Genomic DNA, 13057 nt, shown 5'->3' on the forward strand with positions numbered 1-13057 from the left:
TTCGATCCAATGAGATGAATTTTATAAATACATTCACAATTCAACCTCAAGAGCAATAACCATCAAGCAACCGCCCCGTAGCCACCTCATCAAGATAAAGCGAAACATCCATCCCACCATCCCCGACCGCACTATCCATCACCTGAACACATCCATCCATCTTAGGCATAACAGCATGCACATAACGCGGCTTATCCCCACCCACAAAATCAACCTCATACAACCGCAGCCTCAACCATGAGGTAACAATCGTATGTTCAGACCCCAAAAACCCCTGCCATAGCCGCTGCGGCGACACCTCATGAGCAGCATCATGCAACATCGCACCCACAGCATCCACCGTAAACCCCTTCATCGTCTCCCGGATCCGACTAGCCGTCTCGCCTGATATTTCCCGACATACCGACGAAGCGGCCCCACCCACGTGAGTCAGGAACAGCGGGGATCCGATGAACGTATCAGGAAGAGCGGGGGAAACACGCGGTCGGGCGCCGAGGCTCAAATTCATATATACGGGTCTTGGGGACTCGGCTTGTCCGCGTGCTCGAGTAATGGCTATCCACAGGTGTGCGAGTAAAGCGTCCAGTCTAGAGATATCACGTCGACCGCCCGGTGTATCGAGGGCCATAGCTTGGAATTTGCGTAGCTCTTCGCCTGTAAAATGCAATTGTGTGTATCTGACATTTTTGGAGAAATCCCATGAAGCCCAGGGCGCTGGCTCCGAGGGCGAGACTCGTTTGTAGTCGATTTCTGCGGGCGGCGGTTTGGAGTTCTCCGTTGTCGGTATTAAGAATTCAGGGCCGCCCTCTTCGGCAACATTCCACCAGCTATACCGATGCAAGGGCAATTTTCGCGCGGTTTGTACGAGGGTCTGGTCGGGCTCGGGCCCATCGATATCACCTGCGGCGCAGCTGTCCAGCATCGCGGGATCGAACACGGGGTCGCCCATTAATGGTGATTCGGGCTGGTTTCCAGATTGCTTTTTGCTATTATATGCCCATAAATGCACGAATACCATTAAAGCCTGTGTGTCTGCTAGACAGTGTGCCATCTGGATTCCGATGGCGTAGGCCCCTTCCTGGAGAAGAGTGATTTGGACTTGCACCGCCGGCAGACCGGTATAGTCGTGGAGATTGGCCAGTGCCAACGGGCTGGATGGTAGGAAGAGTTTTTGGTTGAAGTCATCGCCTACCCATGCCCCGGGTTGAGAGCCGGTGGTTGATGAAGATGACGCCCGTTCCTCCGCTGTCGGGACGATTTCGTCTGCTCGGAAGGGATGCTCGATTACTGTCCATTCAACACCTGGGTCGGTATCTGTTCCGTATACAATCAATGGACGATTGAATCGCTCTGTGTGGCTTCCTTTGGGGTTGACGGGTGCCCATTGGAGTTGGCCTGCCCATTGAGGGAATTTTGAGAGGGTTTCAATCAAGGAAGTTCGCAAATTGTCGACCAAGGTCTTCTGGTCTAAGTCTACAGGTTGGTTGAAAATCCAAATTGCGCCTGTTGGAGTAAAGCGCACGACTGTTGCGTCGAGGATGGATAGGGGTGTTGATGTCGGTATTGGGTGGTTTGCTGGTCGCAACCTTGTGGATTCGATGGTGGTCATGCTGTATGTGCACGTAAATTGTGTTCTATTTCTGTGGTTTTCAGATCAATCTCATTCACTTTTATCTTTCTGAATAGTTCATGACTCACTATGGGTCATTGTGTGCTACTGTGTGTCAACCCCCACACTAAACTTCTAATTCGTTGAAACTAACACAAGAGAAGACCCCGTTCAAGGCTGACCCCACATCTTTATCTCAGATGAAGTATCCCTGATTTCCCTACCAGTTACAGTCATCTACTGTGGTTACTAGAGTATACAGAAGGATGAGCAAAAATATTTCGGAGATTCGGAAATCGAAACTGCCAATCTGATGGAGTTCTCTCGGCCGAGTTCAATGGTTAAGACAAGAATTTGGGCTTATGAGTGGCTCTAACCAACCATAACCCCTTACTTCATATACAAACAAAACACTATAGTACAATTATAGATATTCCAGTCACCAACCATCTTAAAAAGAAAAAGGGCGATGGTGATCTAGAACAGATGCACGTCCTTCAACAGCTCTTGTCATGATGTCTTGGGCCGTTTCAGCGGATGCCCTCCAGCGTTGAAAACAAACTCATCCAAACTAATCAGGTCTGGAGAGCTGAACATGAGATAGAAATATTTGAGTGTCTGCGACATCCACATGCTGTCCATCGAGTCTTTTAGAGTCAACTCACCACCCTCATCCGTGACAGCAACGATGGCAGCATTGCCATTCTTCGTCTGCGTCGCACTTTGCATCGCCTGGAACATATCCCAGGCTGCATCGAGTAGATCCTCACGTCCACTGATACGGTAGAGGGTAAACATGCTCTCGATCGCTTCCGGGCGCAAGTTATAAGCAGTGTCCGAGATTCCGATGAACCCCCTGGGCAGACGGTGTTCTTTGATGAAAGTATCGACGTTCAGAGTTGGATTTGGTTCTGGCTCGAGACTGTTCGCCTTTTTCCAAACCTCTTGCTTCCAAAGCAACTCGCTCCATGGGCAGTTTGTCTGCGACGCACATGGAACTACATCAAAGGCTTCGGGCATAATATTCAGTGGTATGACCCGATTAGCCCAAATGCATCCATCGACCAACTTATGGGCGATTTCTTGGTGGGTGGGGATGTTGAGTAGTGCGCCTCCTAGTGCGAACATACCCCCCGCAAAGCAAGATCGGTATTGCATTTGAGACTCTAGGTGTGTTTGCGAATTTCCCTTCTCTGTCGTGGCTACTCGAACAGTGCCAGAAAGTAGCACATCCTTGCCCTCGGGGTTCATTGGTCGGAATATATTGTGGCCTTCGGCTGTAAGCGTGGCATTCTCGTACATCTTGCGATACATGGGCACTTTCCCTTCTAGCAAGGCGTATGCCCGGGGGAGCGACTTGTACAGGGAGCCTGCTTCGGCGCCCAATGTGAAGGTATCGTCATCGAAAAGCTCTTCTTTGGCATTCACGGAGACAGGCCACAACCCTGCTAGCTTGGTGGCATCCTGTTGTTTGTCAAACAATTCCATGACTCGTTGGGCTGCGTCAAAGTACTTTGGGTCACCGGTGATCTGAGACAGCCTTGTGAATTCCAATATGAACGAGCCTAGTTCCGCGCCGCGTACATTCTCCTCCGCAAGCTGCTCCTCCCGGTGGGCAGCTTTATTTGCATTCCAATGTATGATGGGCATTCTGTTTGGAGTATCAAAGGCAGCGTAAAGCATATCGCCCAGCTCGATGGACTTTGCCAGCAATTGTTGATCAGCGCTGAGATCAAATGCCGCCAGCAAGCCTCCGAGTAAATGGATGTTGACATCATGGGTATTGATTTCGGGGAACTCTGCATATTCAAATTTGATATTTGCGACCGCAGCCACGGCCTTCTTGAATTCATCGCGCATCCCCATAATCCACAGTGTGTCAAGGTTGTCAATTAGGGTAGCACCCCATCCCCCCAACGTATTTTTAGGACTACCACTGAGAGGCGCAAGCTCATCTGCGCCCCAAGCAAGCGACCGGTATGACTTCCAACATCGTTCGAAGGCTTCTTTCGCGGCCGACTGTCTGGTACTTTGGCGGTCCAGATTGAGACGGGATACTTTAGAGTCTCCCGATTGGACCTTGGGTAGCGTCTTGGGTAGTGCGACAGGTAGTGGCTGGACTTCAGCAACTGGGTATCGCACGGGTATTTTTCTCCATAAATATTTTGGGTTGATTTCAAAATTCAGAATGACTTCAGGCGCAGCATGTGGAGTGGTCGAGGGAAGAATGCCGTCGTTTGTGCGATGATAGCGGTAAAGCAGAAGCAATAAGAAAGCCCCGAGGCAAGCGCCCAGAATCTGACGCCGGGCCCGACTCATGATTATTTCAGGTTATAATCACATTGACATATCGCAGTGAAGATATTATAGTCAACATGGGTGACCAGCGTCAAAATCATTAAGGGAAGAAGGAATGACACGAAACTTCCCCCGCGTTTCGACTGGAGGGGGGATTCAGCCCTAGAGCCCAGGAGGTCTAGAAAGTAAGCTCGTGAGAATTTTCCAAAAGAGGAATAGTAAGATTCAATCTATTTGAGAATTTCGTGATGCCCGTTCTAGACTCAGCTCTAAGTTCTTGTCATATACGCTTTGTCCCCCTACATACTGCACTGCCAAGCCTATATTTATCTGTCATTCATAGGTTAAGCTTTAATTATGTCAATGCCTATTAGAAGTAAAATATTCTATAATAGAACATCTCTGAAAGTACTATGAATTTGTTTATTTGCAAATATTAAAAAACTATGTAACTATGTACTCCGTATAACAGAAGACCATTAACTATGCTCCACTCTACGGGAAATTACGTCGGGTAGAAACACCTTAGAAACACTTTAGAAACACCCTAGAATCCAAAATGGAAATTAGACCGAGGTCGAGGCCTGTATGGGCCTGCTGACATAACACGGGCACTATACCTACGTACTATTTTTCCTCTGTAGGGTGGTCGCTGTATAAAAGGCAGAAGTTTACTATGACTCTGGCGAAATGGCTCATGTCCTGAACCTTATCAATACGCCAGGGCCCGTATTCTCGAGTCATATGTAAAGGAAGTTAGATCGGGCCAATGAATATCGATTGATTGATTGAAATGTCAGAGCTCTGGTTAATGTGAACTACGCCCACATGTATAGCCTAAGGATCGTTGGTTACCAGTCTGAACGACTTTCAGAGACAGGCCGTATCTTTCTTGGGTGTAAGCTTGCTCATCGCTAACTATTATGGTGAAAAGTGGAAACAAACCCAACAACATGGAAAAGCATGGATATACTTTATTAGTGGTATGGAGAAAGAAGAACAATCGGATTTACGAGGAATGGATACGAGACTTGAACTTCCAGGCATCCTTTGATATGATATTGATACACATCTACCATTAGATTACTACAGCAAAGAAGTGGTTCAAAGGGCCCGAAGGGCCCGAATGACAAAAATATGTATTGCATCGACGGTAAATCCAGATCTCCCAGGTGAATTCCACTTCAACCTTGAGCAAAAGAAGAGAATGTCACCCCAACTTCACGAAACGGTCACTTCTCCTCACACCATCGTCCCCAATGTCTCTCCTCGTCCGACACATGAAAGATCACGCCGAGCTCTTGCTGTGGCTGCTGACCCGGTTCGCCCTCCTTATGCGGCTCGCCTGGGTAGAAACTGTAAGCTAACGAGACGCTCTGAACTGCAGAAGGCAGAGCATTAGGAATTCGGCTTCCCTCTCGGTAAGAACCTCACCAATGAAGGTCAAGCGGGGGCCAGTGTCCGAGGCAGAGGTACCATGCGCAGTGTCCAAGTCTGACTGAGTGCCACGGGAGACTGATTGGCCTCATTAACACATGGATATTATTCTGCTCGACAAGACGACAAGACATACCTTCCTTCCCTTCCTTGGTTTCCTTCGCTTCCTTTGCCTTGTTCGCTCTCTTCGCCTTGCCACCCCGAGAACGACGGCGGGCCGTCTTCTTTTCGATCTGATGAGTTCAGATCCAAAATCAATATTTCCCTTTGGTATGGAGGATATGTCTGTGTGGATCTTACGGTACGGGTAACGGATATGCGGTTCATGGCCGCTAATCCAGCCAGGACGTGACAATTGGCCAGGTTGTGACCGGGAAGGTGGCAGTACGTGCAAATGGTCTACCGCAGTTAGTTTATTTTCCAATAATTTGTCAACATGCAATCATGTCTGCTTTGGGTGCATCCCAGCCACGCATGAAGATCCATTAGAGTCGTAGAGAACGGGTTGAGGTGATGGCTTCATGGGATCAGGTCCACAGTCCACTTACCGGAGGGTGTTCGGAATCGGCCATGATGCAAAGATCATAAGATCACCAATCTGAGTGGACTTGATGCGGAGAATAGAGGTCGATGCTGAGAGTGGGCAGAGTTGTTTACAGGAGAAAGTGCTCTTCCAAGGTTGCAAGTGAAGTACCCCAGGTGTTCTTCCTTCCTCGCGATACGTCCCAGGGTTTCTTCCCACGCAGCACTCACGTCAAACTTGGAAGGTACCTAGTCACTTCTAAGCCTGCAAAGCCAAATTTCTAAGTCTGCCAAGCTACATATGTAGCCCTGGAGGTAGTAGATATGACAAAGTCTCTGCACATTCAGAACTCGCTGTTCAACATAGTATTTAAAGTACTTCAGAGTCATGATCAGAGGGGCAAGCACTATGTGTAGGACTTTCTCTGGTCATATTCAAGTTGAGGCTTAACCACGATGTCTCTCGGTATCTCCTTGGTGGTTGGTGTGAGCTTGTTCATGCTGCTCTAGCCGAAGGCTCGTCAATTGGATAATATATCCACATTGTGTTTGTATCATATATTGCATATTGAAATGAGGAGAGTTCTAAGATACAGCAGATATCGAATCAAGTATAATCAGAAGACACCACCGCTTCTAGGAACCAGGGAGGTTCAAGATCCGTAGCCCGAATTTGGGAGAACTTACTTTAGATGGCTTGAATATGAATGTGTCCAAAGTAATGAATTGGTCTTTTGCTCGAGGGGCGTGAAACAGGTTTACAAAAAAGAAGTCATCAAGAGCAAAAAGCAAAAACAAAAAGCAAAAACAAAAGCAAAAAAACAAAAGCAAAAAAACAAAAGCAAAAAAACAAAAGCAAAAAAACAAAAGCAAAAAAACAAAAAAAGAAATTGTTGTGCATCATCCGTGAATCGAACACGGGCCTCGTCGATGGCAACGACGAATTCTACCACTAGACCAATGATGCTAGTTGATGTAAGAGGTCCCACTATTATGCCACATATCCCTAAAACAACTATTCTCCCATTTCTACTGGAACAGAAGCAATTCTCTAAATCTTCCCAACTGAAAGACACATAACTTTGATATTATTTTCGGAAAATCAACCTTCAATGGAGATGAAAACCTCTTCGGCTGCTTTAAAGAACACTTTTATGGTCAGAAAATGTATCTGCGTATAGAATTACCTATCAAGCAAAAAGCTAAGGTTAGATGTATATATATATTTCAGATGGCTGGCTGTCGCACTACATACATACATGAGTAGTTGCACACAGCGGCGAATATGCCTCATAGCCAAAAGTTGTCCACAATCATACATATCACACCAAGTGATAATTCGATGATTTTGTGTGTTTATGTATCACCTGCATACGGACAATCCCAATTCTCGACATTTCCCTACTTAAGTAGGCTTTTCCAGTCTTAAAACGACCGAATTCTATAGATCAGTCGAAACCTATAACCTACTATAGTAATTGAGCACCAAAAGGGAGTTAAACCCCGTTCTAAATAAATCACCAAAGTAAGAATTTGATAAAATGTAGTATTAATAGATCAAGACCCCGGGAATGGGACTAGTGGGCCTGGGTAAACTAGGGCCGAACTAGCCCCGCGTTCTGCAGTTCATACTAACTACGTAGTGAAACTGGGCACCTGGGCATTGTCTGTGTTGTCAGAATGCGGGGTTGTAAAATAAGAAGTGAGGGGTTGTTTCCCATTGCATCTCGGTATTTCGAGTCGACTCCCCAATACCCTCAACTACAACCTAATCCACCCAAATCAACATGGAAAACCCCAATGACCTACCGCCATCGCGGGAGCGAGTTGTGCCGGGTTCTTGCAACATCGAACTCGGCCAATTCCCCAAGACCATGTCGGAGTCCGAGTCGGACCTTCCCTTAGACCCGAACGCTATTGCGGACAACATAATCAACCAGCTAAACCTGGGTCTTTTAGCTAGAGACAAAGCAGCGGTTGCATCACTGTTTCTCTATAATTGCTACTGGCGTGACCACCTGTGCTATCTATGGGACTTCCACACCATCGAGGGGAGTCAGGCTATCGCTGCCTTTGTCACTGAGGCACCACCTAGTAAAATCGAAATCGACCGATCGTCTGACTCCAAATCCCCACACAAGGCACCCATTGATTCCTTTGGTGATGTTTTCGGAATCGAATTTTACATCAAGGTCACCACCGAGAATGGACAGGGAAATGGTATTATACGATTGGCGGAACATGATGGCAAGTGGTACATTTTCACCGTTTTCACTTCCATGGTTGAGTTAAAGAGCCACGAGGAGAACAAGGAGAGGCCGTTTGGTGTCCGACATGGCGAGCAGCAAGGCCGAAAGAATTGGAAAGATCGACGTATTGATGAGATCAACTTCGAGGGAAAGGACCCGGCGGTATTGATCGTTGGTATGTACAGATGAAGCCTTCTCTAGAAGTATAAAATCTGACTTGACAAATGAAGGTGCTGGCCAGGGTGGTTTGACTGCTGCAGCGCGTCTCAAGATGCTCAAAGTCGACACCCTCGTCGTCGATCGAGAAGAGAGAGTCGGAGACAACTGGCGTCAGAGATACCACCAGCTCGTTCTCCACGACCCAGTGTGGTACGACCACATGCCCTACCTACCCTTCCCACCCGACTGGCCTATCTATACACCAAAAGATAAGCTGGCGGATTTCTTTGAAACCTACGTGAAGTTCCGAGAGCTCAATGTTTGGACCCAAACTGAGATCAAATCGTCATCCTGGGATGAGAACAAAAAGCAATGGACGGTTGTTCTTGAGCGCAAGACAGATAACGGAGCTGAGACGCGCACCTTTCACCCACGCCATGTCATCCAAGCTACCGGCCACTCTGGCAAGAAAAATCTGCCCATTTTCAAAGGGATGGAGGATTTCAAGGGAGATCGCATGTGTCACAGCTCGGAACATCCTGGCGCGAATTCCGAGTCAAAGGGGAAAAAAGCCATTGTCGTTGGATCTTGTAACTCGGCAAACGATATCGCCCAGGACTTTGTTGAGAAAGGGTACGATGTGACCATGGTGCAGCGAAGCTCTACCTGTGTGGTATCATCTGACTCTACCTTGAAAATTGCCTTTAAAGGGCTCTATGATGGGAATGGTCCCCCAACCGAAGACGCCGATCTTTATCTATGGAGCATTCCATCGCGCCTGTTCAAAGCACAACAGGTCAAAATCACCAAACTCACGAACCAAAACGACGCAAAGACCATCGAAGGGCTGGAAAAGGCAGGCTTCAAGGTCGACAATGGACCATCGGATAGCGGTCTATTAATGAAGTACTTCCAGCGCGGAGGCGGGTACTATATTGACGTCGGTGGAAGCCAGCTTATTATCGATGGGAAGGTTAAGGTGAAGCACGGACAGGAAATTAGCCAAGTTCTCCCCCATGGACTTCGGTTTGCGGATGGCTCAGAGCTTGAAGCTGATGAAATTGTGTTCGCCACTGGGTATCAGAATATGAGAACCGAGACTCGGGTGATCTTTGGCGACAAGGTCGCTGACAGGGTTGGTGATATCTGGGGACTTGATAAAGAGGGTGAAATGCGGACTATCTGGCGACGGAGTGGTCACCCTGGATTCTGGTTCATGGGTGGGAACCTCGCTTTGAGCAGATACTACTCACGTCTGCTGGCATTGCAGATCAAAGCGCTGGAAGAGGGGTTGACTACTTGGTAGTTACCTACTAAGAAGCGGGGTTTTGCGCTTGCGATGACACCAGCGAGGAGAAAACTTTCTGCCTAAGTATGTCTATTTATGGCTGCCACTGGTCTGTGATAGCGAATCCAATATACATACCCACTAGTAACCCAAGTGGTTTCGTATACATGGTATAGCATTCTAAAGAGTTCCGATTGGATATGGAAAAGTAGCCAATTGGGAGAAATATTGGTATAACCCAGAAACTGTTCAAGGTACCTTAGGTACATGCATATTTCCTCCAGGTTATTAAAGACAATCAACTCAACCACCCTTCCTGAGAAGCCACCGTGACGCCCAGCGTCAACACAAGGTTGTACACCCAAGTCTCCAAATCCGTAGAATCCTCAGAAACCGGCTCCGTCAACACCAAACAAGTGCGAAGATGATCCAAAATCGAACTCTTCTTCACAGAAATATCGAATCCAGCCCGAGTCATCGTCGCAATGCGACTCTTCCGACGCGCCTTGCGGTCAATCGCCATAAGAACGAATTGTTCATTATCCGAAGACCCGGAGAGTTCCCGTTTCTCCCACTGCATAATCATGCGACATTGCTCCTTGTCGGTTGTGTTATCTTCCTTTTTAATGATGAATCTGTAGCTAGTGCCTTTCTCAGAACCTGCTGAGCTAGGACTGGCTTGCCAGATGCATCTTGTGTCGCGGAAGTGGATTGATGATGATATGGGGTTCTCGCTGCTTGACGGTTGGCACATTGCAGCGACGATATCCTTTTCTTGGATATTATATGATTGGGTATCTGGTTCTCTGGGGTGGTCTTGTTGATTTGGCTGTTTATGGGTGACATATGGTTCATTGAGGGTTGCGTAGATATCCCTCGCGCCGAGCTTTGGGCGTTGCGGGAATCCTCTTGTCAATTTTGACTTGCGGAGTGGTGGTTGCCATATCTCTAGTACAGGTACTGGTCGGTGGTTTGGAGGTAATTGTTGGATTTGGAGGAGTAGTTTGGGGCTGAGTCGAAGTAGTTGACTTGATTTTGGGGGCGGCCGGGCTATTTGGAATTTGGCTTGGATTTTGGTGTTGGCGGGTTGTGATGATGGTCTGGGAATGAATTAGACGTAATTCTTAGAAGAATGAAAGAGTTTGTATATGCTTTTCTCAGAAATATTTTTACATACCGTTCTTCACTTGCTGTGTCGCTATCATAGCTTGGCATAGTATCTGGGGACTCCATTGCAAAGTCCATATTGTTGTTCTCTGTTAAGAGTTGAAGAGTCGAAACAATAGAAAAAAAAAGAGCAAAGGGTGAGAGTTAAGAACTGAGACCTGAGAGCTAAAAAGTCTCAAAGAAAGATTTTAGTATAAATACATGTAGCTAGTCAGCCTTGGCCCCATGGCCGTACTCGTATCAACGTGCACGAGCCCTGGAAATGCGGTGGATCAGCAAATGCAGCAAATCTGGATACTAGTACGAGTACGGGGGGTTTTATGGTTAAAAAGACAACCAGATCTTGGCTGCCTGGGACATCTAACACATACTTAACACATACGGAGTAGAAACCTGTTGCATCTGTGCCGTTTTCTGAAACTCTGGCTAGGCATCTACAATTTTTCGAGGCCATGGGCCCTAGGCTCTCTAAGTCATATTTTTCAGGCATTTCAATATCAGTCCACTGCATACTCCATACTCTATTCGGATTAGGTAGGTAAGTTATGTGACTTGGCCATAGGGATTTGTGGATCGCCGTTTTGAAGTTCGGTGACGGAGAGATTTCCGAGCCGTGCGCCCGACTGGGCAATTCACAGCCTCAACCTCTCAGCCCTGGCAAATACCCATACCCTCTGACGAAATCCTGGCTCAAATGTATATAAATGGCCCCACCAAACATGAAAGCATGAAAACATGTTGTTTACAAGCGCTTTTGAAGCTCGACAAAAAAACCTCTATAGGAGTCGGCTGCTCGTAGTTCCGAAAGCCGTCTCACGGTCCAAATTTCCGCCGATTTGATGATATCAGCGGATGTTCGGAAGTCCGCACGGGATTTATGCAAAGCATCGTATATAATAGTGCATACCCTGAGTGCCCTCCAGGGCTGTGATTGAAGATCTGTGGAGTCCAACATACTTTTTGCCAAGATTACATGGTGATACTGCGAGATTGGGATTCCGAGCCGAGGCATTATTGGGATGTTTCACGCTTCTTTGATTATTGCAGGCCGTCGATCATCATATGGTTTTCTCCATCCGTGATCCAGCCCCAAGACTCGCCCTGTCACGATGCCCTTCAGGGTCAGGAGCTGTATGATGACCCACATGAATACGAGCAGCAGCAAAAGGGCAGTGGAAAACACATCGAAGGCAGGAGAATCCATAAGCCTCCCAAATTCAACGGCAGCATTGGTAAAAGTACCCTAGAGAAATCGAAGGACTGTTAGAAAACCTGCCAAGGAAACTAGGGAAATCAGCCTACATACCCACGGAAAAACCACAGACCACACAGACATGGTGAACCGTGACTGCTTCCAGCCCCCGGGTTGTGTGTGCAGAGTATAACATATAGTTAGGATGGCAAAGAACCACCAAAAGACCCCATACCCCCAGACAAGAAGACCAGTAAAATGGCTGATAAAAGCAAACGGACCAGCCGCCTTGGCAGTCAGAAGTTGACCGCGATCATATGCCGCAAAGCTACCGGCCATAACAGCCTCGCCCAAAGCCTGGAGCGCGACCGAAGCCTGTCCGTAAGGGCCGCACATAATCATATCCTGGTACACCATGTCCGCTGTCTGGAACGGACGACCGAAGTACTGATAGAGTATAATGGTGTTGAACGAAGCAACCAGGGCAAGACCGCCCCCGATTTCGAGGTAGGAGATGATGATGGCAGGGACCTGGAGTCGGGGGCTGATACGCGCGAGCTGACATATAACCCCGCCGCCTGCGGCAGAGGTCAATGCCGCAAGGAATGGCATCAGCATGTCAGCCTGTAAGTGTCGCGTGCCCGACTGCTGCATCTTGAGGTGCATGAATGGGACCACCATACAGGCGATCATGTCCATGCCCGTGTTTACCCACCACAGGATGTAGATGGCTAGCCCGGCTGTGTCTCCGTATTTGAAGACAGCCATCTGGAGGATTGAGGTGAAGGCGATGGCGATGCAGCAGAGGCAGGATGTTTCGGCGCTGTTGTTCCGCAGCTGGTGTAGGACATGTCTTGGGTGTAGGAATGTGCGTACGAGATAGAGGATGAGGAATAAACCGAGCTGGACGATGGTGTAGATCCATACGATCGTTGCGAGTGTTGTTAGTCCACTGAATTGGTATTTCAGTCGATAGAGTATCACCGCTATTATCCCCGTTCCTTGGGGAACGATGAACCACACCGATGAGAAATTCCAGAGGGCGCGAGACAACGGCCCCGCTGGCGGAATGAGGCCTCGCTGATCTGACATGGGTGGTTTCGTGCGATTCGCCCCCAATTGGAGCGGATGATTGC

General features: G+C 47.9%; 6 protein-coding genes across 6 annotated transcripts; 1 reads left to right on the top strand and 5 right to left on the bottom strand.

Annotated features, from left to right (window-relative positions):
• Nucleotides 1-46: 46 nt before the first annotated feature.
• Nucleotides 47-1609, bottom strand: N7455_002517 (transferase family protein; the record flags this gene model as incomplete). The annotated part of the gene is made up of 1 exon (XM_040953385.2): nt 47-1609. One exon carries the CDS (start codon nt 1607-1609, stop codon nt 47-49), a length of 1563 nt encoding a protein of 520 aa, XP_040816207.2.
• Nucleotides 1610-2119: 510 nt separating this feature from the next.
• On the bottom strand, nt 2120-3928 carry N7455_002518 (glycoside hydrolase family 47 protein; the record flags this gene model as incomplete). The annotated part of the gene is made up of 1 exon (XM_040953225.2): nt 2120-3928. One exon carries the CDS (start codon nt 3926-3928, stop codon nt 2120-2122), a length of 1809 nt encoding a protein of 602 aa, XP_040816332.2.
• A 1211-nt stretch (nt 3929-5139) lies between these two features.
• On the bottom strand, nt 5140-5916 carry N7455_002519 (uncharacterized protein; the record flags this gene model as incomplete). Its single annotated transcript, XM_040953317.2, has 5 exons — nt 5140-5288; nt 5342-5422; nt 5481-5577; nt 5645-5743; nt 5893-5916. The coding sequence occupies 5 exons, from the start codon at nt 5914-5916 to the stop codon at nt 5140-5142; spliced, it is 450 nt and encodes a 149-aa protein (XP_040816116.2).
• A 1737-nt stretch (nt 5917-7653) lies between these two features.
• On the top strand, nt 7654-9580 carry N7455_002520 (flavin-containing monooxygenase; the record flags this gene model as incomplete). Its single annotated transcript, XM_040953456.2, has 2 exons — nt 7654-8290; nt 8346-9580. The coding sequence occupies 2 exons, from the start codon at nt 7654-7656 to the stop codon at nt 9578-9580; spliced, it is 1872 nt and encodes a 623-aa protein (XP_040816213.2).
• A 280-nt stretch (nt 9581-9860) lies between these two features.
• N7455_002521 (uncharacterized protein) lies at nt 9861-10807 on the bottom strand (the record flags this gene model as incomplete). Its single annotated transcript, XM_040953196.2, has 2 exons — nt 9861-10662; nt 10740-10807. 2 exons carry the CDS (start codon nt 10805-10807, stop codon nt 9861-9863), a joined length of 870 nt encoding a protein of 289 aa, XP_040816238.2.
• A 946-nt stretch (nt 10808-11753) lies between these two features.
• Nucleotides 11754-13013, bottom strand: N7455_002522 (putative malic acid transport protein; the record flags this gene model as incomplete). Its single annotated transcript, XM_040953187.2, has 2 exons — nt 11754-11972; nt 12036-13013. The coding sequence occupies 2 exons, from the start codon at nt 13011-13013 to the stop codon at nt 11754-11756; spliced, it is 1197 nt and encodes a 398-aa protein (XP_040816160.1).
• Between the last annotated feature and the right edge of the window lie 44 nt (nt 13014-13057).

The sequence above is a fragment of the Penicillium solitum genome (assembly GCF_028829755.1).
Source record: "Penicillium solitum strain IBT 25940 chromosome Unknown utg000001l_segment0_segment0, whole genome shotgun sequence".
NCBI classification, from domain to species: Eukaryota; Fungi; Ascomycota; class Eurotiomycetes; order Eurotiales; family Aspergillaceae; genus Penicillium; species Penicillium solitum.